The sequence below is a fragment of the Sinohyriopsis cumingii genome, chromosome 15 (genome assembly GCF_028554795.1).
Source record: "Sinohyriopsis cumingii isolate HCF-2022 chromosome 15, ASM2855479v2, whole genome shotgun sequence".
NCBI classification, from domain to species: Eukaryota; Metazoa; Mollusca; class Bivalvia; order Unionida; family Unionidae; genus Sinohyriopsis; species Sinohyriopsis cumingii.
This window is the reverse complement of record NC_142975.1, coordinates 50,167,105-50,192,300: the sequence shown is the minus strand read 5'-3', so window position 1 is coordinate 50,192,300 and position 25,196 is coordinate 50,167,105. Positions and strand designations below refer to the sequence as shown.

Genomic DNA, 25,196 nt, shown 5'->3' with positions numbered 1-25,196 from the left:
TTTACTTATTCTCCAAACATAATGTGATTGGTTAATGTATTTGAAGAAGGCAAGTTGTTAAAAATGTAAATGAATACCTACCTAATCACATTACCTAAAAAACCCTCTCAACCACCTCGCCATGCGAGCATCTGTGTTAACGTCTTTGCTCAGCAAAAACTGGCGACACCTGGGCAAGAGTTACTGTCCTTTACAGTAGACGGGATAAGATAATTTTTGCCTTTTAGTAGGGTTGGAATCTTGAGGTAGCAGGCTAATATTCCTAACCTAATGTACTTAGTATTATGTTTAATACATTTCTTCCATATTTTTTAATATTTCACATGTGTCAGAGATATCAAAACAAGTGAGTACAGTCTATACGCACTTATATGTAAAGTCCAACTGCAAACAACATAGAAGTTGATCTGCCATCACATAATGTGTCAGGAGTTTATGGTCTATGCCATTTTCAACTGATTACTCAAGAAATATATATAGATCCAGATCTGCCAGCTCATTATATTATGACAGATCTTGATCTATGTGGTGTGCAGTTGGATTCAACTAATAAATGATTGTATACTAAAAGCAACAGGTTTTCCAAAATATACTATAAAATAACTCAGCAAACTCTACAATTGCACTGATTTCTAAGACGTTTATAGAACATGTAAAATAGGTGCATATAACATGGGCATGCATTCTTGTGCCCATATTATTTGCGCTAACATTGATAAATAATTCAGCATGACCCTACTTCAGCTTGCTCCATTATAACTTGAATATGGTTATAACATAATCCTTGCGTGGCTTCTGAAATTTCATATACATATGTTTTTCTCATGCACACAATTTTTTTCATTCTTATGAGTATGAAAAATAATGTAAAAAGTTTATTAATGTTTTGGGGAATAGATCGTGTATGAATTCTAATAAAAGACAATCATGAGGTGTCTCCTGAAAATTCATATAAATTTATTTTTTCTTACTTAAAAACATATTTGTTTATTCAGGAATTTGTGCTGAACTTTGCAATGTTGCAAATTGTGATTTTGTTCCTTATTGGCAAAAAAATTTACTTTCTTGGGTTTTATTGAGTTGGCTGGTTAAACTGGATTTGAAGTGGAGAAATTCAGAGGAACCATGAAAGGAAGCCACAAAGTTGATATAAAATGCAGTTTTTACATAAACAAATTCTTTGTTCATATTGACAAACCATTTTAACAGTGCATTGTTATATCATAATCTGCTTATGCTGACATCTGGCCTGAGTACTGTATGTTGTTATAGACTTAAATGGTCATGCTACCAGGACTAGCTACAATCAATCGACCTCTGAAGACAGAAACAGTAACAACTATAATGGCCCAAATGATGGCTAATAACTTTTTTGTTAAATATATCCCCCTCACCGCTGCAGTGGCCTTGTGGTTAGAGCGTCCACCCTGGATGTGGGAGGTCGTGGGTTCAATCCCCAGCCGAGTCATGCCAAAGACTTTCAAAAATGGTACTAACAGCTGCCTTGCTTGGTGCTCAGCATTAAGAGGTTAGTGTTAGGACTGGTCAGCCTGGTGTCAGGATAATGTGACTGGGTGGGACATCATGCTACATGTCTGCGGCATAATGCCCCAGAGCTGGACATCACAATAAACTGTCACACTGCAGACATCGTAGCGATATGACTGACAAATTGTTAAAGCTATGTTAAAAAAATCCAAATCACACACACACACACACACACAAAATAGTTTTGCTGAACCTTTAAAGAAAACTAATTACCCTTGAAGCATTATTGTTCTGTACAAATACTAAGCAAATGAAAAAAATCAGACTTGGGTATTCATTTGGTCCTCCTAAGATGTCCTTTAACTGTGGCTTCAATAATTCATCAAAGAATGCCAACTATAATTTTTAATAAAAATAGAGAACCTTTCATCAAAGGAAGTTAGCATCAAACTTGAATAAAAGCTATAAAAGGGACTCAGATGGACTGTTATTGTTACATTTTCCAATGTGACTGGAACACATTTATTGTGAATTAAACCTTTCCTTTATGCAGGAAAAAAGTTTTTGCTTATAATTGCTACCAACAGTGGTATAAATGCAAATTAAATTTCCAATCATTTTAACCTATAGTTATCTGGCATTCAGGTTGGTTGTATCTCAAAAAGATGTTTGTTAAACTGTTTCCTTTCCCTATAAATAGCCTCAACCTTGGCAAGATGATAGCTGTCCAAAATCTAGGCCAGTTTAAGTACATGTATTTGTAAACAGCTATAGCCATGTACTACTGATGACAGTATCATAGTGAATTGTTTAGAACCAATCAGATACAGACAAAATGAGGACTGCCATTTTTTTTTTAACAGGATTTGATTGATACTTGAATTTTATAATGTGATCTATACTTGAATCCATGGATGTTTCACATGTTCAGTATTTAATGGATTATGGATTGTATTAAACAACTCTAAGTTGTGCTAGTTTGTCTTCATTTAATCAAAAGCACATATTTTTGCACCTGCATTTGTTACACCCCATTTCCCTGCCAATTTTTGGTACGTGCATCATTTTCTTCAGCTAATTGATTTGGTTCGGTCTAATAACACACTTGGTTTCCATGGATGCCAACCACTGTTATAGCAGGGTCACACTGTATTTACCATTTCTGTTTGTCCGTTTGTTCATTAATCAAATATGACATCATGATCATTCTAGGTAAGTGCCATATCATAACATCACAATAAACAATTAAAACTAGAAGAATCTCATCACATTTACTGGCTGAAATGAATAGACAGTGGCAAAAGAATTTGTTAAAATATGTCAGATAATGTGATAAATAGAATTTTACAGTTGTGCTTTTTTCAAACTAAATGTAAAAAAGTGGGAATGTATTTGAGATCCTCTTTATTCTTGTTATTTCCAATTTCCAGAAAGTAATTGTTGTGTGGAGCACAGGAGAAGAGACTTCAAGAGTTCTGGCATTTCTCTGTATAAACCGTCTTGTTCATGTGAAGCAAGAAGAGCTATTGGAAACATGTATCAAGGTAGGTGTAGAATCTTATCACCAAATATAAACACTTGCCACTGTAAACACCTGTTAATGATAATTGTATAAAAGTGACCTTGGATATATGGATAAAGGCTCACAATGCTAGTTTGTACAAATCCCAGTCATAATAACCCAACAGCTTAATCTTTTATTTGAATATATATTATGACCATCATGCATACAAATCAGATAACAAATGTAATGTTCATCCATACCTGGTCTCACTTTAATAAAATGTTTGACACTTTAGTACAGTCCCTGATAAAATTCTGCATGCATATTTGTAAATTATGATGACTAATTAGAGAAACCTGTTATAAAACCATGAGGCGATTGTGGAACTTAACCTGGTTTAAAATCATACAGTTCTTGTGGGAACTGACCTGTTTAAAAGTGATAAGTTTATTGTGGGGATTAACCTGTTTTAAAATCATACAGTTCTTGTGGGAAGTGACCTGTTTTAAAGTGATAAGTTTATTGTGGGGATTAACCTGTTTTAAAATCATACAGTTCTTGTGGGAACTGACCTGTTTTGAAGTGATAAGTTTATTGTGGGGATTAACCTGTTTTAAAATCATACAGTTCTTGTGGGAACTGACCTGTTTAAAAATGATAAGTTTATTGTGGGGATTAACCTGTTTTAAAATCATACAGTTCTTGTGGGAAGTGACCTGTTTTAAAGTGCTAAGTTTATTGTGGGGATTAACCTGTTTTAAAACGAGAAGGTTATTGTGGGATTAACCTGCTTAAAACCATTAGCTTATTCTGGGGATTAGCTTAGAGCTACTGATCTTTAGTTTTCTCAATATAAATTTTGACTAATGTAATATTTCAGCATGTACTGAAGTCAATAAGCTTTACGAAAATGTGGGCTAGTTTTTGTGGCCTGACTCCTAATGAATATTCAATAGAAATTTTAAACCTCTAAGACCTGTTGTCCAACCGTTAAATGGGAATTTTATTTTTCAGAAACAAAATTTAAATACAAACCACACAATGAAATGTAATTCAAATTTCAATTAGAGTTAGAACAGTTAAATACCATACCTAACAGGTGAAATAGTCCGACTGTAAATTTTCAGATTTAAAGGGAAAAGTGACTTCAGTTATGAAACTGTAAATTAGATGATAATTTGTATAGACAAATAAAGACTGAAAGTTGGGTATGGGGGGCCAAGTGGTCTAAAACACTCACTGTTATGGATCATTGCTATCTCACCTCTGTCTGCATGGGTTTGAGTCACGGATTTGGCTAATGTGGGTATGTGAGAAAGCTTGCCAAGAGCTTCTCGTGGGTCGGTGGTTCTTTTTTGGGGTTTTCAAGGTTCTTCCTCCACCATTAATACTGGCCACCATGTATAGCCTATTATGTGCCGAAAAATGGTGTTAAACCTTACAACAACAACAACAATCTCACCTCTGTTTGGGGGGGGGGGTTCGGGTCTCAGATTCAGCTAATGTGTGTATGTGAGATAGCTTTCCAGTAGCTTCTTGTGTGTCAGTGGTTCTTTCTGGAGTTTTCCTGGGTTCTTCCTCCATACTGGTTACCATGTTTAGCCTATCTTGTGCTGAAAAATGGCGTTAGACCCTACAACAACAACAACAAAGTTGGGTCATGTTGAGAAAAGAAGTAAGTGGAGTAGTAAAATGATGAATTAAACAAAAACTAGAATTGCAGTGAACATATGTATATTGTAAGAGTAATAATTATTTATCATGAAGCCATGTTGGAGAATTTAATCATAGATTATTCTGCCAGAATAGTAAAATTATCTTATTATTATCTCTTATTTTATTTTTTTGTTTTGAAAGTGACAATTTAATCATTTTATCATAGTCAGTCATCCATTCCCACATTCACAGAAGCAGTTTTGGTTTTGCATGCATTGTATGGCTCATTATGTCTTATAAAAGCACATGTCAGATTAACAAATTCAATTAAAGAGTCTATTCTGAATAATTACAGCAAATGTACATGGCTTATGTGAAGAACTGCAAGTTCACATCACCGAACACTCTTCCCATGATCAACTTTATGCAGCGTACTCTAGTGGAACTGTTTGCCATTAACTTTGGTCTCACTTATGAGTATGCCTTCATCTACATCAGACAGCTTGCCATTCACCTCCGAAATGCGATCACACTGAAAAAAAAGGTTGGTATTTTTATTATGTAATTGCTTTCACCTGAAATAGATCTATACTACTCAGAAGTATTTTGTATCACTTTTACATGCAATTTCTCTTTATCCTGTACATTTGAAATTTAATTTAGAATATTGGACTTGCCTGTCCTTCTAGGGAAACACTGAGGCAGTTGACCTGGGTTGGTATTGAATCCATGACCCTTTGGATGAGAAGTATAATTTTTTATCAGCGGAGTCACCACAGTGCCATAATATGCTTCCAAATGTTCAGCTTTAGAAATCAATGTGAATATTGCATGATGTCATGTTTCCTAGCGCTTATGAATCAAAGCACCAGGATGCAACCTTGTACAAGCTCATCATTTTTGGGGGGAGGGAATTTTTACAATTAACAAACAGAATAGGATTAGTCATAATACTCAATGATATTGGCACTTATAGTAAACTATATTTCTGAGAGGTAGTAAAATGATTTTATCTCAGTCTTCGAAAAGTGACTTTGATTTTGGTGTCAGTAATGACTGATTAAGTTATTTCTTCTTTAGGGATTTTAAACTTTTCAAGTTTATTAAATAACTTAGTTTCTGTCAGAAGTATTTTTGTGAAACAGGGTCTAGATTTTTTTCGTTTAAGTCCAAATATTCCCAGGTGGAAAAAAATCCTAGTTTCTATTTACTGTTGAAGTATTTCAAGGGGGACAGTTCTTGTTTGGAGGGCATTTGTACCAGGATTTGACCTTGAATGGATGCTTGGATTAAATGACAACACAGTGTGATGAAAGATGGAAGTTTACGAAATGAATTAATAAAAATATGTATATACTCTACAAATACAGCGTGAACTCTTTCATGCTCTAAACAAACGACTCATTCAATTACTTTACACAAACATTCACAAATGGGAAAACAAAAATGTGATTCATATATTCAAAAATGAAGGTAAGTTTCATGCAATGGAAAAATGTCATCCCTTTTATTATATATCAAGAAACAATAAGAGCCCATGTATCAGTACAGGTTTTCGAACTGGTTTATTGAACTACAAGAAGACAATTTGATTTTACAGAAAATTATGTCCTTGTTTATATAACAGTATATTATTTTGAAGGTCTTTTGTCAAAATTTAAATCAATCCTTTTATAAATGTCTTTAAATGATGGAATTTTTTAAACCATATCATCTTAAGGAATTTACGTTGGTTGAAAAATCTTGTTTGAGATTTTATTGGCACACTTAAATTCAGGGTTAAACTTTTTTTGTTACAAGATAAGATTCTAATACTTTGGATTTATTGTTTATTTCATACTGTAATAGGAAATGTTTACTTATATTGCTCTAGAATTCTTTAGAAAGCAAGGTTTGAAAGGAAACAATTTATGCTGATTATGTTGTTTCCATGTAGCAACATACTGCATGTCAGCAGAGTTAGAATTTGTATTCTGTACATTGAAATGGCTTTAAATGCCAATATATAGAAATATAGTCAGATTTGTTTCGTGTGACTCATTTTGTGGTGTCGTACATGTTCATATTTTCTGACATATGTTTTGGAAAGTCTTGAAAGAGAAACATTGTCAGATTTGGAAAATGCATGTTTTTTTAATCCAAAATGTTCTTTAATTCCATTCCATGTTAACCTTGAAAAATTGATTTAATCCTGGAAATTTTTATTTAGAAAAACGTGGGAACCATGATCATGGTCACATCCAATATCTTCTCCTGGAAAACTTCATGTTCTGGCAATATTCAGTCCTGTGCAGAATCTTTTTTCAACAAGATGTATTCACCATCTGGTTTTGATGCTGTCCATCTGGACTTTGCCAGGTTCATCTTCTAGATACTTTGTGAGGACTGAACCTGTTGGCTACCACAAGATTGTTGTAAGCAGCAAACTCCAAGAGCCTGAGTCCTCTTTCATTTGTTTCTGTATTGCAAAAATGTCCACATGTACTTTGTAATTTCCACATGTACTTTGCCAGTTTGTCTGTGAATCAACTAGCACCTTTGCATTCCAGTCACCTTATACAAACAGAATGTCCTTCTTGGGTGAGTTGTCAATGACATCTTGCAGTTGGTAGTAAAATTTCACCAGTTTGTTGTCATCATAGTTAGATGTGGGTGCATAGGCATGTATGATTGTGTTGTTGAAGGGAATCGCCCTCAGGCAGATGGGAATGAGCCTGCTTGAGACTGGGCAGCAACCCATAATGCTATTCACAATGCCCTCATAGACAAGAAATCCAATGCCATGATTGTATTTGTCTCCTCTTCCAATGAAGTAGAGATTATGTCCTTCATCTGTTGTTATTTCACCAAAGTATTTCCAGCACACTTCGCAGAGACCAATAATGGTACATTTGTACCTCTCCAACTCATGTGTAAGTTCCACCAGTAGCATACTTGTCACCTCTGTCCTGGTGTGCAGCGGAAGGCACAGTCATTGTTGACCCAGGCTGATACCAATCTGGTATGGAAGAATTGTTAGTTGTCTTCATGTGGTGTGTCAAATGCAAGATACAGCCTGGTGGAGCCCATCCCTCTCCAGAATGGATGGCCACAGCTGAAATCCATTGATATAGTGTGGCATGCCCTGGTCCTGAGCACATGGTTGTTGAGCTCATCTTGTAGCAATTCCGCCCTGGCCGTTGACTTCATCAGGGAAGACGTCCACCCAGTAATGCTGTGCTATCATCACACTATTTTATCAGGTCAGTGGGTCGGAGTGTCTTATTCCATCTTGTATGGATCCACTGGACCTGTACCACTGCCCATGATTAGAATCATGCAAAATTAATGTCTGGTGATTTACATGTTGCAGGGCTAATGAGTTATTTTTTAATACAATCTTCATCTCCAGTAGCTAATAGCAAACACTCAGTGCTCCGACATTGGTCACTTTTCTGTAGGTAAGAGGGCACATAGGCCCAAAGTTTAAAAATCTAAATCCAACCTTGTATTTAGAATATTTATGTACCTATATACATATCTATTTATACATCTACATATACACATATATATTATCTACATAAATACACATATATATATATATATATCTATATAAATACATACATATATATTTCTATATATATGTATGTGTGTGTGTGATTAGGATTTTTAATGTAGCTTTAACAATTTTTCAGTCATATCGCTACAATGTCTGCAGTGGGGCAGTTTATAGCGATGTGTACATTTTATTTGCTGTGACAGTTGTGATATTACAGTGGCATCAAAAGTTCTTGATTCCTCTGATGCTGAGTTTGACAGCTGAACAGTTAGATAACATGTATGTTAGAATTTGAGACACCTGATACAACACAAATATTAATATTATTAAAATGCTATGTACTTCAAGGAATCAGTCCAGGTAGTGTACAGTTGGCAATACATGACTATTATTAATATGCTGTATATTTGCAGGAATCAGTCCAGGAAGTGTACAGTTGGCAATACATGACTGTTATTCATATGCTGTATATTTGCAGGAATCAGTCCAGGCAGTGTACAGTTTGCAATACATGACTATAATTAATATGCTGTATATTTGCAGGAATCAGTCCAGGAAGTGTACAGTTGGCAATACATGACTGTTATTCATATGCTGTATATTTGCAGGAATCAGTCCAGGCAGTGTACAATTGGCAATACATGACTGTGATTAATATGCTGTATGTTTGCAGGAATCAGTACAGGCAGTGTACATTTGGCAATACATGACTGTGATTAATATGCTGTATGTTTGCAGGAATCAGTGCAGGCAGTGTACATTTGGCAATACATGACTGTGATTAATATGCTGTATATTTGCAGGAGTTGGTACAGGCAGTGTACATTTGGCAATACATGACTGTAATTAATATGCTGTATGTTTGCAGGAATCGGTACAGGCATTGTACATTTGGCAATACATGACTATGATTAATATGCTGTATGTTTGCAGGAATCGGTACAGGCAGTGTACAATTGGCAATACATGACTGATTAATATGCTGTATGTTTGCAGGAATCGGTACAGGCGGTGTACATTTGGCAATACATGACTGATTAATATGCTTTATATTTGCAGGAATAGGTACAGGCAGTGTACATTTGGCAATACATGACTATGATTAATATTGCTGTATGTTTGCAGGAATCGGTACAGGCAGTGTACAGTTGGCAATACATGACTATGATTAATATTGCTGTATGTTTGCAGGAATCGGTACAGGCAGTGTACAGTTGGCAATACATGACTGTGATTAATATGCAGTATGTTTGCAGGAATCGGTACAGGCAGTGTACATTTGGCAATACATGACTGATTAATATGCTGTATATTTGCAGGAATCGGTACAGGCAGTGTACAATTGGCAATACATCCATTGTATTGGACTTTGGGTCAGAGTACAGACCACCCTGTACCCCAATGATATCCTGGAACCCTTGATCTATCCCCTTACACAGATCATCATTGGTACTATCAAGTAAGTGGAACAATCTCTTTCTCCAGCTGTTGATTTGTCTCTCTGTCTGCTGGTCTAACTGAAGTTTTTCTGACTGTTGAGATTATGAAAGCCATTCTGGTATTTTCGATTTTCCAGTTGATGTACTATTTGAAACTGTTGTCAAATTTTTCAATATTTGTTTTATTTTCCTTTCACTGGCTTGCATCAAACGCATGTAAAATATGCATTGCTTTCTTTTGAAAGATTAAGGTCAAGGCCACTAAGTCAAAGAAGAAAAATGGTTTCAACATGATATTTTGAGTTCATTATAATTAACCAGAATTTGTTGTCAGCTTGCATTTGAGACTTGGAAGACATCTTTTGATTTTGGGATCAAAATGTTGAAGTTCCAAGGTCAAAGTCAGAGTGCCATTTAAGAAGAAAAATGGTTTCAGCACAATATCGTTCAGTTCTTTATCACCTACTTTGTCCAGATTTTATTGCTGACTTGCATTTGCAACAAAGAGGACACATATTTATTTAGGATTCAAAAGGTTACAGTTCAGGGTCAGAGGTACTCAGAGGAAAAAATTGGTTTCCACAAAATATCTCCTATGCCACAAAGCATGACTTTTGGGTCAGTAGTTTCAGTGTCAAAGTCATAGACTGAAAGAAGAATAATGGTTTGCAGAAAATAACATGAGTTCTGTCTCTTTCATTTTGACCAAAGCTTGGCTTGGATGGCTTACTTTTAGGACATGAGAGACACCTATGAATTTTGAATTGAAAATATCAAATATTCGACCAATAAAAGAGTTTTACATAAAGAAGTGTAATAATACATACCACATGGCATACATTATTTGTTCTATTTATGATTCTCTTTTTTAAATTGAAGGCAGAATGTATTTCTTGTCCAATTCCATGAAAAGGAATTCATGCCTTTGTACATATTTGTTAATTTGTAATAACTTTCTCTTTCCATTTAAGACATAGAATTTAAATTTTTGGCCATGATTGGAAACCGATTTTAGGTTTGCACAGCATACCGTGCATTGTGAAAAATTGATAATGTGGAGCTTTATTGCAAATGTAAAATTATATTGATATCAAAATTTGATGGGTTGTTTCAAAGAAGATTTAGTTGGCAAACCTTACCTTATGTACTGTTAATACTCACTTATAAGTTTACTCCAACTGTAAATAGCATAGAGCCTGATTGGTTATCAAATAGTGTGCCAGCAGATCTGGATTCTTTGCAGTTTATTAGAAGGAATCAAACAAACAAACATTCTGAACCTTGATGATGGTCAATCAGCGCATTATTTGAAAGCAGGTCAGGGTCTAGGTTGCTTGCAGTTGGATTCCACTTATAAACAAGTAGCTGGGGCCCTGAGTGGCCAAGTGGGCTAAAGTGCTAACGATTATGGATCACTGCCATCTCACTTCTGTATGCATGGGTTCGAGTCTCGGGCTCAGCCAGTGTGGGTATGTGAGAAAGCTTGCCAGTAGCTTCTTTTGGGTCGGTGATTCTTTCTGGGGTTTTCCCTGGTTCTTCCTCCACCATTTATACTGGCCACCACGTATAGCCTATCTTGTGCTGAAAAATGGCATTAAACCCTATAACAACAACAACAACAACAACAACAACAACAATTAGCAAGTAGCTATGGCAACCTGGTGGGTCCATGGTTAGTGTACTGGACAATTGGCTAAAATGATCCTGGTTCGAATCCTGCCATTGGACCATGTATAATCAGCTTCCATAGTGTGTCCTTGGGCAAGGCACTTTACTCCATTTCCCTCAGCACTAAATAACCTACTTGTGTTGATGTGTTGTAAAGCATCAAAAACCAAACCAAACCATATGGTAGCCATGATATAGTTCAACACCTGTTATATAGATCCATCAGAAGACAGTGATTTTGATAATTAGTTTTAAGAAGCTGCAAATCTATATTTGTTGGGGATATGGTGGGAGTCTTAAAGGAAAACAATCTGGATAATTGGAATGTTGATAATCAGCTTTGCTCTGTTCAGTCTGAGCTTTAATGACAGATGTAATTAGATCAGCTTAGCCTTTTGTCTAACATTTAGGGTAATTGTACATTTTAACTGGATTTACTTTGATTTGGTGTTTAACAATACATCAGCACATGAAATGCTATATTTAAAGATGCTCAAATTAAAGCACCTGGCCTATAGACCAACCATGGTTGCTCTCCCAGGAACTTTAAGGCCATGAGTCTGACATTCAAAACACAGTCAATGTGGTTCCCTTTTTAAAAGGAATGTTTTATAATTAATTAATTAGAATAGTCATAAAATATCTCATTAAAAATTAAATTTATATCTCTTTTGTTTCTCCTTTGTTTCAATTTAACTACACTTAATTTTTTTAATTTTAGACTGGTTCCTACAGCACGTTACTACCCATTAAGATTCCACTGTGTGAGGGCTTTGAATGCTGTTACCAGCTCAACCAACACATTCATTCCTGTGCTGCCCTTCTTGCTGGAGGTAGGTGGTGGTTTTTTCTGTCTCCTTCCTCCCCATCCCCACTCCTTTAACTGAGAGGTAATATTGTATCCTTGCATAAATGTAATATACTACTTTTGTTGTTGTTGTTGTTGTCCTGTTATATATAAATGGTTGTTACTATCTAGTCTCTGTCTGGACCATAAATCTTATGGAAATGACCCTTAAAATATGGACATAAGGAATAAACACAAAAATGTGGATACTGGCTTGCCCATATTTGTTTTGGATATTAGATTCAGTGGAGTTGGTCATGGAGCCTGACTAACTTTTAGGAGTAGCTCAGATGCTTTAAGCTGCACATATTTTTTCATGCAAAACAGTTGCATAATCAAGCTTTTTCTTAAGGACTCAGCTGACAATGATTTTTCCTATATAGTCACTACATTTGTTTATAAGTACTGAACTTTTCAATGTGTTCAAATTCGAATCAATCAAATGTTAATATCAAGTATCAACATTTCATGCAAAACAGCTACATGATGAACCTGTTGCTAAGAGATTTTTCTATAAATGGTGTCCAACAAGTGTTACAAGTTCAAGGCGAAAGGGAAAATATGCCTCTCAGATAGTTTTAATATTACAGAAGAATGAAAACAAATATTCAGTTTCTTGGGCAAAAAAAGCGGGAAGGTTGACGTCAAGTTGTGAGACAGCAAGAATCTAATAAGCTCCATAGGGCTTGGAACTACAGCTTGTCAAACTGTAATGGAGGATATAGTTTACCATCACAGAACAAGTCTTGAGTCACACTTGTGGCATTTTGTTACATCTTATTGAAAACTGGACTACCTAATGGAAAATATAATCAATTGCTTTTCTGAGATGGTCTAGTTAGGTTGTCAGTTATGTAAAAATTCGGAATTTGTGAAAGAAAACCTTATCTATGATATATCAAATTTGTCAGACTGAGATTTGACCTTAGTATTCTGTGAAATTTCAATGAATTCTGTCAAATCATATTTTTTTTTTTTGAAGTCATCCACGCAAATTGATGCAATATATAAAATAAATTTGCATTCACATTTAACATATTTGTAAGTTACTGATATCTGTTGAATATGACACAGTTATGACTGAACTGTGTCCATCTCTAATTCCATCAATAAGTTTACTCAAATATATACATTTTGTTTAAAAAAACCACACTTGCAAATAATTGTCTTTTGGGTGTGAGCAATCCCTGGAAAAAAAATTACCATAAGAAATTTGTTATCCTGTGAGAAATTGAACTCTGGAAGTGAGACGGAAATATTCAAAAACTGTGTGAGATTTCTCCTTACATTGCTTGATATCATTGTTTTAGAAATTAATATTTGATAGACCTGGATAAGAATTGTATCATGAAAAAAAGAATAATGTTGTTTGAGTTGGTAATATTCAACCAGGAAACCACAGTTGATAAAGGGTGTTATGTAATTTCACTTGTGGGTGTGCTTCATGTTTCTTATCATGATGTTTTGCTATTTCCTGATCAGTTCCCCCTTCCCCCAATGTTAATTACTGAAAATCCTAGGTGTTATATCTTGTATAGGATAATGGTTTTTTAACATGCATCATTTACCCTCAGCAACCTTACCATATGGTAACTGTCAATCGAACCAAAATAAAAGTGTTGCCCCTGACAAATTCCTGTAGGACAGGTTCTCAAAATCTGAGTCACAGCCGACTTGTGGACCACATTTTTGCTGCAGGTGATGTATTAACCATACACCACATACTTGAAAGTGGGCTGTGGTTTGGCCATGGGTGTAAAATATTTGAGAACCACAAAAGTGGGCTGTTGTTTGGCCATGGTTGTAAAATATTTGAGAACCACAAAAGTGGGCTGTTGTTTGGCCATGGTTGTAAAATATTTGAGAACCACAAAAGTGGGCTGTTGTTTGGCCATGGTTGTAAAATATTTGAGAACCACAAAAGTGGGCTGTGGTTTGGCCATGGGTGTAAAATATTTGAGAACCACAAAAGTGGGCTGTGGGTTGGCCATCGGTGTAAAATATTTGAGAACCATTGACCTACAGAAAAATATCCCAAGTAAATTGCGGGTAGTTGACAAGTACAGGGACATTTCAAAACATGACATGTCCCGTAATTTAGCTAGCACTTTGTACATTTGTATGGATCAAATTGTAGCCTTTACATTTAGTGAGATAAAATGCGAATTATCTTCTTTACCCATGTCAGCATTGATTAATTCCCTTTCCGTTTGCGTATGCACTGTTTAAAGCCTTATGTTATTCTTTGTAATCAAACAGGCACACATTATGCTGGTCTGTATCATTGTCAGTTCACATCATTCAACCAGATCCTACAGTTAACATAATAGTGTTGTGTGTTATACATTCAGTTAAGATTTGCAGTTAATACAGCTGTATAATGGTTACATTCAGCAATGGTCTACAGTTACTACAATTGCATAAAAGTTATGTGTGGGTTACATTCAGTGAGGGCCTGCAGTTATTTAACAGTAATGTGTGGGATACATTCAGCCAATACAGTCATATAAGGTTACATTCAGTCAAGGCCTGTGGTTAATACAGTTGCATCAAGTTACATTCAGTGAGGGCCTGCAGTTATTTAACAGTAATGTGTGGGATACATTCAGCCAATACAGTCATATAAGGTTACATTCAGTCAAGGCCTGTGGTTAATACAGTTGCATCAAGTTACATTCAGTGAGGGCCTGCAGTTAATACAGTTGTATAAAGGTTAATTTCAATCAGGACTTGCATGTAATATGGTCACATAACAGCTATGCATGGGTTACAGTCAGTCATGACCTGCATTACAGTCACATAAGGTTACATTCTGTTCAGACCTGCAGTTAATACAGTCACATAACAGTTATGGGTGGGTTATATTCATTCAGCACCTGTATATATTAGTCAGATAACAGTTATGTGTCTGTAACATTCGTTCAGCACTGGTAGTTATGACAGCCACATAACAGTTATTTTTGGTTTATGTTAATTCAGGACCTGCAATTATTAAAGTCACATAACAGTTATGTGTGGGTTATACTCTGTCCAGACCTACATTTAATATAGTTAAATCAGTTATTTGTGAGGTATGGTAAGTCAGGACATGCAGTTTACAGTCACATAATAGTTATACGTGTTACATTCACTGAGGGCCTGCACTTGAGTCACATAACATTTATGTGTGTGTTACATTCACTGAGGGCCTGCACTTGAAAGAGTCACATAACAGTTATGTGAGTTAAATTTTGTTGCACATGTATTTTTTTTAACTACTGCAAAATTTGTACTGTTGAGCACATATATTGAAGACTGTACACAAATCACACCGTACATAAATTTTGACACACATCTCACAGAGTGTACAGAAGTTTTGACATAGTTGTTGCAGATTGTAGAAATGTTTTTGTGCAAATTATGACAAGAAAATATGTAGCAGATGAATGAACTGCTATTAAATTAATAATGGTGGAAATGTATTAAGTAGTGCAGAAAGAATTAATAAACTACATCTGGTTATATAAGGTTTTCATAATATTATAAAAATGTCCATTTCCATGTTATTTTAATGTAGATCACTAGACTTTTAGAGTTGTTATTAGTGTCCTCTTTATAGATGGCTTTTACATACAGTAATTTGGGTTGATTTTATTACCTGATTTTATTACCTGATTTTATTATCTGAAGTAAAAGAGTATTTCCCTACCGTACTGTCTTTCTCACTTTCAATATGAAGAAAATTCCTCCATTTTAGCAGAATGGTGTAACAAACATGTTTAATATAAATAGGATCGTATTCCTGAAAACACTGGGCTGTCTTTCACATCTTGATGGAAGGTAAAGTTATATTAACAGAATAGTGTGCCTGCCTCTCATGAAGTAAAAATATTATGTACATGGCACAAATATATTTTTGTTGATGATATCATGTCCTGTTTTGCTCCACAGTCATGGGGAGTGGGGAGATTGGCATAAACATAGGAGCAAGTATAAATCAAAATACATGCTCAAAAAGGAAACCAATGATAACTTTTTTTAGACAGATTGATCAAATTTGTTCAATGGACATTCTTCTTTAGTGGCTTTTATAGTGTTTGCAGAAATTCAGTGGACACTTTATTGGCTTGTTCCAATTAGATTAGTGCAGATTTTCATAATGTTAGCAGCAATCTTAGGTACAGCACTTTAAAGAGCACTGTTAAATTTACTTACTTTTTTCTGTCACTCCAACTGTTGAAATATCATCAAATTAAGATTATGTTCCATGTAAAAAGGCAGAAAATATAAAGTGAAAGAGGCTCAAGATTAGACTTGGGGTTTTTCCATTTAAATTGAAAGAGGCTCAAGATTAGACTTAGTTGGGGCTTTTCTATTTAAAAATAGAGCATACATATTAGTCACATGATGCATCAGAGTGAAGTTTGCGAGTTGAAGAATATGTCGACTCTACAAGTTTTCATGCTGCTGTTTACTACTATTGCCGAATGTGATAAAACCATTTTAATGCACATTGATGTATTTTCCAAAGAGTAAAAGACTTTTGATCCAAAACTTTCATAGCAATAGATAATCATTTTTTTGTAGTGGGATCATGGGGGGTCATTCATTTTGTTACTGAGTGAAAGTTTATGCTATAGCACTACGACAATATGATAATCCATATTGGGATTAGATTATAAAGGAAGGCACTAAAAGCAGTTTAATGAGTGAGATGTTTATTAATAATGTGATTGATTAAATCTTACACCAGACTCATATGCATAAATTCCAACAATGTATTTAACAGAACGATGCTCACTGAATTAAAGGGGCCCTGAGTGACCGAGTGGTTTAAAGTGCTGTCCGTTACAGATCACTGCCATCTCACCTCTGTCTGCATGGGTTCGAGTCTCAGATTCAGCCAATGTGGGTATGTGAAAAAGCTTGCCAGTAGCTTCTCGAGAGTTGGTGGTTCTTTCCGGGGATTTCCCGTGTTCTTCCTCTGCCATTAATACTGGCTGCCATGTATAGCCTATCATGTGCTGAAAACAACTGATAAAAGCGGAACATATAACTTTTGGCATCTTGTTGACAACCACAAAGTATCCTCAGTCTCATCACTGTGTTGAATGATCAGGGAGCCACCACACAATGTTTGCTCCTGCCAGTCTGCCAAAAAATCCTGCAAGAGCTCCCTTGTTTGCTGCAGACCTGTTGATCCCAAAGCTTTCATCCCTAACCACAGACAACTATGATCTTCCTCAAAGCCAGTTTCATCACCAACAGCAGTATACATGTTATACAAAACCCCACTGAGTACTATATATATATTTTATGTTGGCATATGAATCTGTATCCGACATGAAAAATCTTACAAAATTATAAGAACATTTTCTCATTATTTAATACATGCAACATTTAAACGAATTCAATTTGTCTGTTCAATTATAAGATGCCTAACTTGAAAACAGATTATAGTGCATCTAAGAACATGGCATTATATGACAGAGGTCAGACCTATCTGTAAACTTTTGAATAAATACTGCAACAGTTCTATAGAATACGAATTGTGACAAGAGAACACAATTGTATATTTCACGTACCTCTACAGGTGAAGATCACTCCCACAAGGTGAACAGCTTCCTAACAAAACCTTTTGTGTAGATACCCTGGCCAGAGAACTTAAATTTATTGATTTTCTATTGCAAACACTTTGTTTGTGCAGCTTGTAGTGAACTGAACTGTTTTAAAATAATATAAGATGCAAATAAATGGCGTTAAACCCCACCACCACCACCACCACCAACAACAACAAATAAACCACTGCTGGATAATGCTGTTCATGGAACAAAACTTGAGCACATTTTACTTCTGGTCTAATGCATCGACATTAAGTACAATTCCATGACAGATATATCTCTCTCATATTTATCATAATTGCTATTGGCAAGGTACACCAGATACTCTGTAACTATTTTCTGTCAGTTTCCTGCATGCTGTTGCATGCCTGGTCATGCAGCTTTATGTGCACACACACAATGATCACTTAAGTCTCATTGAAAGTAAGCTGTGCTGGTAATGACCTGCACTTCTTGCTAAACTGGGTTTGCCAGGTTTTGGGATTATATACTAGTTAGAGGCAAACCATGCATGACAACATTTAACAGAATTTCCTGTTGGTACACTCATAACACAGACCTTCAAAATCTATCCAGTTCAGGGGCATGGCTACCATATTGCAAGAATATGCAAAGCATAAGGGCCCACTAATTGTATTTATAGACAATAGATTAGGCAGGTGCCAGTCGGTAAGCTGCATATGGGCCACAATTTCCAAGATATGTCACTGATCCAATTAAAAGCATGAAAGAAGAGAAAAATGTTTTATTTGGTTTCAATTTATGACCTTGGTTATTATTGTTAATTATTTTAGTAGTAATTATTCCAACACCATTTATTTCCAGAAAGCTTATAATTTCTTTGTTTGTTTTTGTTTTTTATCGTAGTTTGAAATTTTTTATGTGAGAATAAAAATATGGAATATACACCTGCTTTATGTCCATAATGGCAAACTGAATTTAGTTGCTTGCACCACCTGTCATAAACAAGGGAGTTAAATCTTGCAGTCTGATTTACGGCATGTATGGCATTGCCATAGGTTACTTCCCATAGGTAACTCAATGTTGAAGTGAGTCATTCACTGCATATATATGTATCGTTTAATAACACATCATCACCACCTGGCTATACAATGCTATGTAACATGTTTAGAGATCCCCGCCCTAAAGGCATATTAAACAAAAGATAAAAAGCAAACTAAGCTTAAGTCCGAAAAATAGGAAATTTGGTTTTATATAGACTGCACTTTTTCAAAAATCCCAAGGCCTGTCGGATGGAAATATCAGGATGCATTGCATCCCGGACCTAAAGGTTGTCTCCTCTTATACTTTAGAGAGCACATCAGGCCTTTATAACGTGAGTTTGAACACTGTGGTAGAGGTGGTCGGGATTAGTCATCATTTCGTGTTGTTGAGTATTGTTATGGTGGAATAAAAATAGAAACACTTGATTCATGTTATTTATATACAACTGAATGATTCAATGAGTAATTTTCATGACTGCAGTCACCACTGGGTCTTGACTCAGACACCTTCCTCTGTATGTATACAAACACTCCTAAATTAATAGCTTCTTTCTGCGCCCTGTTGTAATGTGTTCCAGTTACATTTCCTGAATTGTCAATTGTTGTGAAAATGATAAAATGTACTGGATGTTTTACTTGTTTTTTGCTGCATTATTTTCCTCTTGACTATATGGGGGTTTCCAGCAGTATTTCTTTATTAACTATACATTTTCCGTCTTCCTTATTTACAAAATGCAAGTCTATTTTAATTCCCTTATGATTTCTTTTATGGATTTGTAAATATAATACTATAATGGAAAACACTAATCATATTTTGAAAATTGTGTTGAAACGCTTTTTATGATGTAATAAAACGTTTTGTTTCAAAAGTATTTTCTCAGTACATACTTCATTATTTAAATATATTTGTTTCTGAGATGTAGAAGATGTCAGTTTAAATTTGAATAGTAAAAACTATTTAAACGCAAAATGCAAGATAAAGGAGACCAATGCTATGATTCTGATGGAAAGGAGATTTAGGCTATTTTTAAAACAATACATGGAAAAAAGAATTTTTAAAAATAAAAAATAAAAATATTTGTGGTGTGTGTGTGTGTGGAGAATAAAGATATGAAGAATAATATGACAAAAAAGTGGCCAGGGGATAAAGTGCCAGTAATAGTTGTAATCGTAAGAAAAGCAAATTAAGTTAATGCAACAATTTTAGTATATGCTAAGTCCAATACTTGTGTCCATTACCTGCTTGGAAATTGACCTAACTGCAAAGCTTAACCAAAGTGTGACAGATGGGCGGATGTATTGACAACGGTGTGTGCCTACCACTGTAAATAGTGTGGCATTTTAAAAAAGTCGCCATTGATAATGTCATTAACTATAGTCCATACATAAACTCAATAACGTCAACTCTGAAGTAAAACGGACATATAATCCTTAAGCATGTATTGAGTTGAAATAAGTGCAAAACACACCTGTTGGACAGTATGAAGGCTTTCATTGTCATTATCAAAGGATGCGATAAATCAAGTTGATTGAACTTTACTGGGGTTGGTCATTCCTCACAGTTGATGGATCCGAGTATAGGTCATTTGGTGTTAGATAATTTGCTGTGAACATTGACCACAGTCGCAGTGGGCGGGTCTCGATCGTTGGTCAGGTAATGGAAATTTTGCTTGAGGAAACTTTCCACAGGAGACGGAAAACTACTGTTATTTAAATTGAGGATTTTAGAGTCGGAAAAAAACTTTCATGATAAATAACTAGGTTATGTAGATCAGAGTATATCGTGTTGGTTGATTAGTATTCAAGATGAAACACTACATATATCCACAACAGATAGCTTTGAGTATGTCAGATCAAAATGATTGAAAAAGAAATATTTTGTCGCCATGCAAAATCATAAATTTAAGATCATATGGTAGGCATTACGCATTTTAAAAAAATAGTGAGGATAATGGTAGAACGTAATTGTTTTTTTTTTTTTGTACTACTAAATGTGTCCACTAGTAATTCCCAGGAAGAATATTTAATGGATGGGTGGGTAGAACTTCATAAAGTGTATATCTATAATTCTGAGTATTTTGTTGTTCGTGCTTTTAAACTGAACATTACATGTCTGTTTGTGTGATCGCAGAATCTTGTCAGTTTCTCATTAATCATTTCTTCTAAAAAATTATAGTTATTTATGTATTTCCATTTTGGGATTAATGATGTCTCTTGCTGCTTGATTCTGTGTTTGCTAGTAACGATAAAAAAATGAGTAACTCATTATTTAATCTAACATGACCATAAAACAATTCAGGAGCTCTATTACATAGTGGTAAAACACTCGCTTTTCACTGCTGCGGTAATTGGTTGTATCCTATTTCTTCACATTGTATATGGGTATTAGTGTGGAGACCCATCCAGAGTAATCCCGGGTTGCTTGGGTTCTTCTGTTCATCCTCTACACATAAGGATGGATATATATATATATATATATATATATATATATATATATATATATATATATATATATATATATATATATATGGAGATGGCATTATACTGAATCACCTTTTTGTGAGGGAGTGCTGTATACATAGGTCCTCACTGTAAGATGTCTTAGTCTAATCTGAGTCATTTTATTAGCACTATTATCATATTTATTTACACAGTAGTAATATTATAGTAATATTATGTATAATTATGGTAACCTCGCCATGAGGAAGTCGAATTGTTTGGCTCCTTTGAACGATAATAAGAGGTGAATATATATATATATATATATATATATATATATATATATATATATATATATATATATATATATATATATATATATATATATATATAAGAACTGTTTCGCAGAGGTGTTTGTATGTTACATATTTTGATTATTTTGATTCGTGCATCATATACGCCAGTAACATAGTATGGTACGCAAGAATGAATGAAACATTGGTTGTACAAAATGTTGATAGCTAAATTCTGAGGCATTAAAGTGACTATAATGTGACAGGTTATATTATTTTATAACCTTTCATTCACCTTCCAGACACATTCGCGACACGCACACGGTTAACATTTAGAACACTCCTAAATTTCTGCCATTAGAACACGCCTAAATTTCTGCCAGGTAAAATAGTTTACACTTACCTAAAGACACAAATCTACTATGAGACAGGCAATTACAGGTATGGGGTTCATTAAAGAGAATTTATACCAGGACATGTTTAAGCTATACAAGTAGAATACTTTAAATTTGCTCAGTAACCGGGACCTCCTGTGTTTGTTTACTGTACTAGTTCGTGATCCACTCAATTTCACCTGTTGATACTTGTGCAGGTTTTCTATACTACTGATTGCCGTTACTATACTTCAGTAGTTTAATTCACAAATTATAGATCACCGGGGGGGGGGGGGGGGGGGGGCGGGCTTCGAGGTCACCCACCACACGCCCAGCCCCCCCCCAAAAAAAGTAAACACACAAACGTATATAATCACTTGTCGCGTGAAATCGTGAAGTTTGACCATCGTTTTATTCATGCGCACGTTTATTGGGTATTGTGCACGCTTTGAATAAATAGAAAACAGACTTTTGTTTTAGTGCCCTTTCGAGGAAAGTCAGAGCCCCTTTAAAATAGTGAAGCACCCCCATCCCACTTGACCTGATCCAGCCCTGGATGAGGTTTATTAGATACCTATTCCTTATTTTGCTGGATTAGTGTCGCATCCAACATTATAATAAAAAAAGTTAATGATAATAATTCTTTATTTCAAGAAGGGTAACACAGTTAATTCTGCAATTCTTCTTCCCTGATATTTTCAGCTAAGTACTAAAGAAGAGAAGGCAATTTTTAGAAAGAAAATAAACTGAAGACAAGTTCTACCTTTTAAATATACTCATTCACATATTGAATGTTGTTGTTGCTATTGTTGTTGTAGGGTTTAACGCCATTTTTCAGCACAAGGTAGGCTATACATGGCGGCCAGTATAAATGGTGGAGGAAGAACCCGGGAAAACCCCTGAAAGAACCACCGACCCACGAGAAGTTACTGGCAAGCTTTCTCACATACCCAGATTGGCCACCCAAGACTCGAACCCACGCAGACAGAGGTGCATATTTGAATGTAAATATTTACGCCCATCCCTCTCTCTCTCTCTCTCTCTCTCTCTCATCATTCAAAGCCCCAGACCTCCCCAAAAGTTAAAATTTAAAAACAAAAATAGTTAAAAAAGCAACAAAAAAAAAAAGAAAAAAGAGGTCAATAAAAGACATAGTGTAAAAAGGATATTGAAAGTATTGCTCACTCAAATTCAGTGAAATTGTTCTATCACAAATCACGCTGACCTTTCCCTCAAGAAATAGATCCATACAGCGTACATGCTACCATATGGACAAAGGTCGTGTAGAGATAAATGAAGTCCCATTTTAGTTGTTTTATTTTTTTTAAATTTTTTTTCTTAGTGGTTTTTCTTCGTGTGCCTTATATTACTGGTAGATGTAGTAATGACGGTAAAATGGAACACCACCATAAAAAAGAATGTATGGACTGACCATTTAATTTTATTGAGTGGAAAGAGGAGCGGGGTGGGGGTTGGTGTGTGGCTGGAATTCTTTTGACGAAATTTTGTGGCCCACCAAATCTTGAAAACATTCTTGCTCGTTGGTGTAGCAAAAGAACTAATTACGTTTTTGATATGAGTTGGACAAAATTCAGGTTAAAAACAGAAAGATGTTCTATTTCTAAAGAAATTCTCATCTCAGTTATCAACTCCTCCCCCTCCTCGAGGGGCTTCGGGTGGTCGAGTGGTCTTAAGCGCTCACCTTTACCGACCACTGCCATCTCATCTCTTTCTGCGCGGGTTCGAGTCTCGGTTTTGCTCAGTGTTGGTATTTGAGACAGCTTCCCTTGTGTCGGTGGTTGTTAACGAGGTTCTTCAGGGTTCTTCCGCCAGTTCTACCGTCCGTCGTCTGTAGCCTATCGTTTGCTGAATAATGTCGTTGAAAGCACGACAAGAAAATCCCCTGCCCCCACTCCATCCCCTTCAACAATAAAATGAAATTGTGGGTCCCTTAGGACGACACAAAAGGACGACTGTAGTGATAGGATTCATGACATTGTATATCCTACGATATGTTGATCATTTGCGTCACATTCTGAATGGTCTTTTTATTACCTGTCATTTTGCTATTGCGAGGATGATAAACGCGCTTAATGATAACGCAATTTATGACGGCGAGGAAATAGTATTTATAATCATCAAAACCTGGAACGGTGTAATGGCCGTGATACGCATCAGTCTCGAGGCAAATTACCATATGGTTCTGTACCATTCTGCTGTACCAGAGTCATTAGACTAACAAGAATGTGTGAATTCCAATAATTCATAAAGTTCGCAGAATTTGTTATGCCACATAGGCTCCCTTCTTAGGTGTGTGTGTGTGTGTGTGTGTGATTTCTATTTTTAACGTAGCTTTAAAAAATTTTTAATCATATCGCTACGATGTCGGCATTGTGACAGTTTATAGTGATGTCTAGCACTGGGGCATCATGCCGCAGACATGTAGCATGATGACCCACCCAGTCACATTATCCTAACACCAGGCCGACCAGTCCTAACACTAACATCTTAATGCTGAGCGCCAAGCGAGGCAGCTGTTAGTACCTTTTTTGTAAGTCTTTGGTATGACTCGGCCGGGGATCAAACCCATGACTCGGTCGGGGCCCTTATTAGGCATTGTACAAATCGTAAAAATCTTTTAAACTCTAGCATCATGTTAAAAAATAAATTGCATTCATTAAAGAAGGAAAATTATTTATCAGATTGTCTCAAAAACAATGATAGCAGTTGAAACACAGAGAAACATCATCACATTACGTTACTGTAATTTTAGTTCATTCTTTAAGCGTATCTTTAAAGCGTAACTGTACATATTTTTTTCCTAGAACGCTCCGGTGGCCTAGTGATTAGAGCTTCCGCCTCGGATGCGGGAGGTTGCGGGTGCGAGTATAATGTGATTGGGTGGGACATGATGCTAAATGTCTATGGCATGATGCCCCAGTGCTAGACATCACTACCACATCGCATACGTCGGAGGGATATGAGTGAAAAATTGTTAAAGCTATGTTGAATATCCAAAACACACAGATACACACACGCACATTTTCCAGACAATCAAAAGTCATTGTTTTGTACGGCTTTAGCTTCAAACCATACATCTACATGTTAAACTCACTGTACACATTCAAAAGTCATTGGTTTCCACTTGCGGTTATTAGCATATAAAAAAAACTTGTTCATGCCGAGTGGTCTAAAGCGCTCACCGTTTCGGATCACTTTCATCTCACCTCAGTCTGCGTGGGTTCGAGCCTCGGGCTCGGCCATTATGGGTACACGAGAAAGCCTGTCAGTTTTTCGTGGGTCGGTGGTTCTTTCCGGGGTTTACCCGGGTTCTTCCTCCACCATT

General features: G+C 35.7%; 1 protein-coding gene across 1 annotated transcript in view; it reads left to right on the top strand.

Annotated features, from left to right (window-relative positions):
- Positions 1-25,196, top strand: part of LOC149781775 (nucleolar complex protein 2 homolog) — a 291,740-nt gene that overhangs the window by 24,561 nt on the left and 241,983 nt on the right. Inside the window, exons 9-12 of the mRNA XM_089935927.1 lie at positions 2,919-3,032; positions 5,004-5,192; positions 9,506-9,645; positions 12,015-12,126. Coding sequence (XP_089792053.1) covers positions 2,919-3,032; positions 5,004-5,192; positions 9,506-9,645; positions 12,015-12,126 — 555 coding nt within the window. The remainder of the gene's footprint in view (positions 1-2,918; positions 3,033-5,003; positions 5,193-9,505; positions 9,646-12,014; positions 12,127-25,196) is intronic.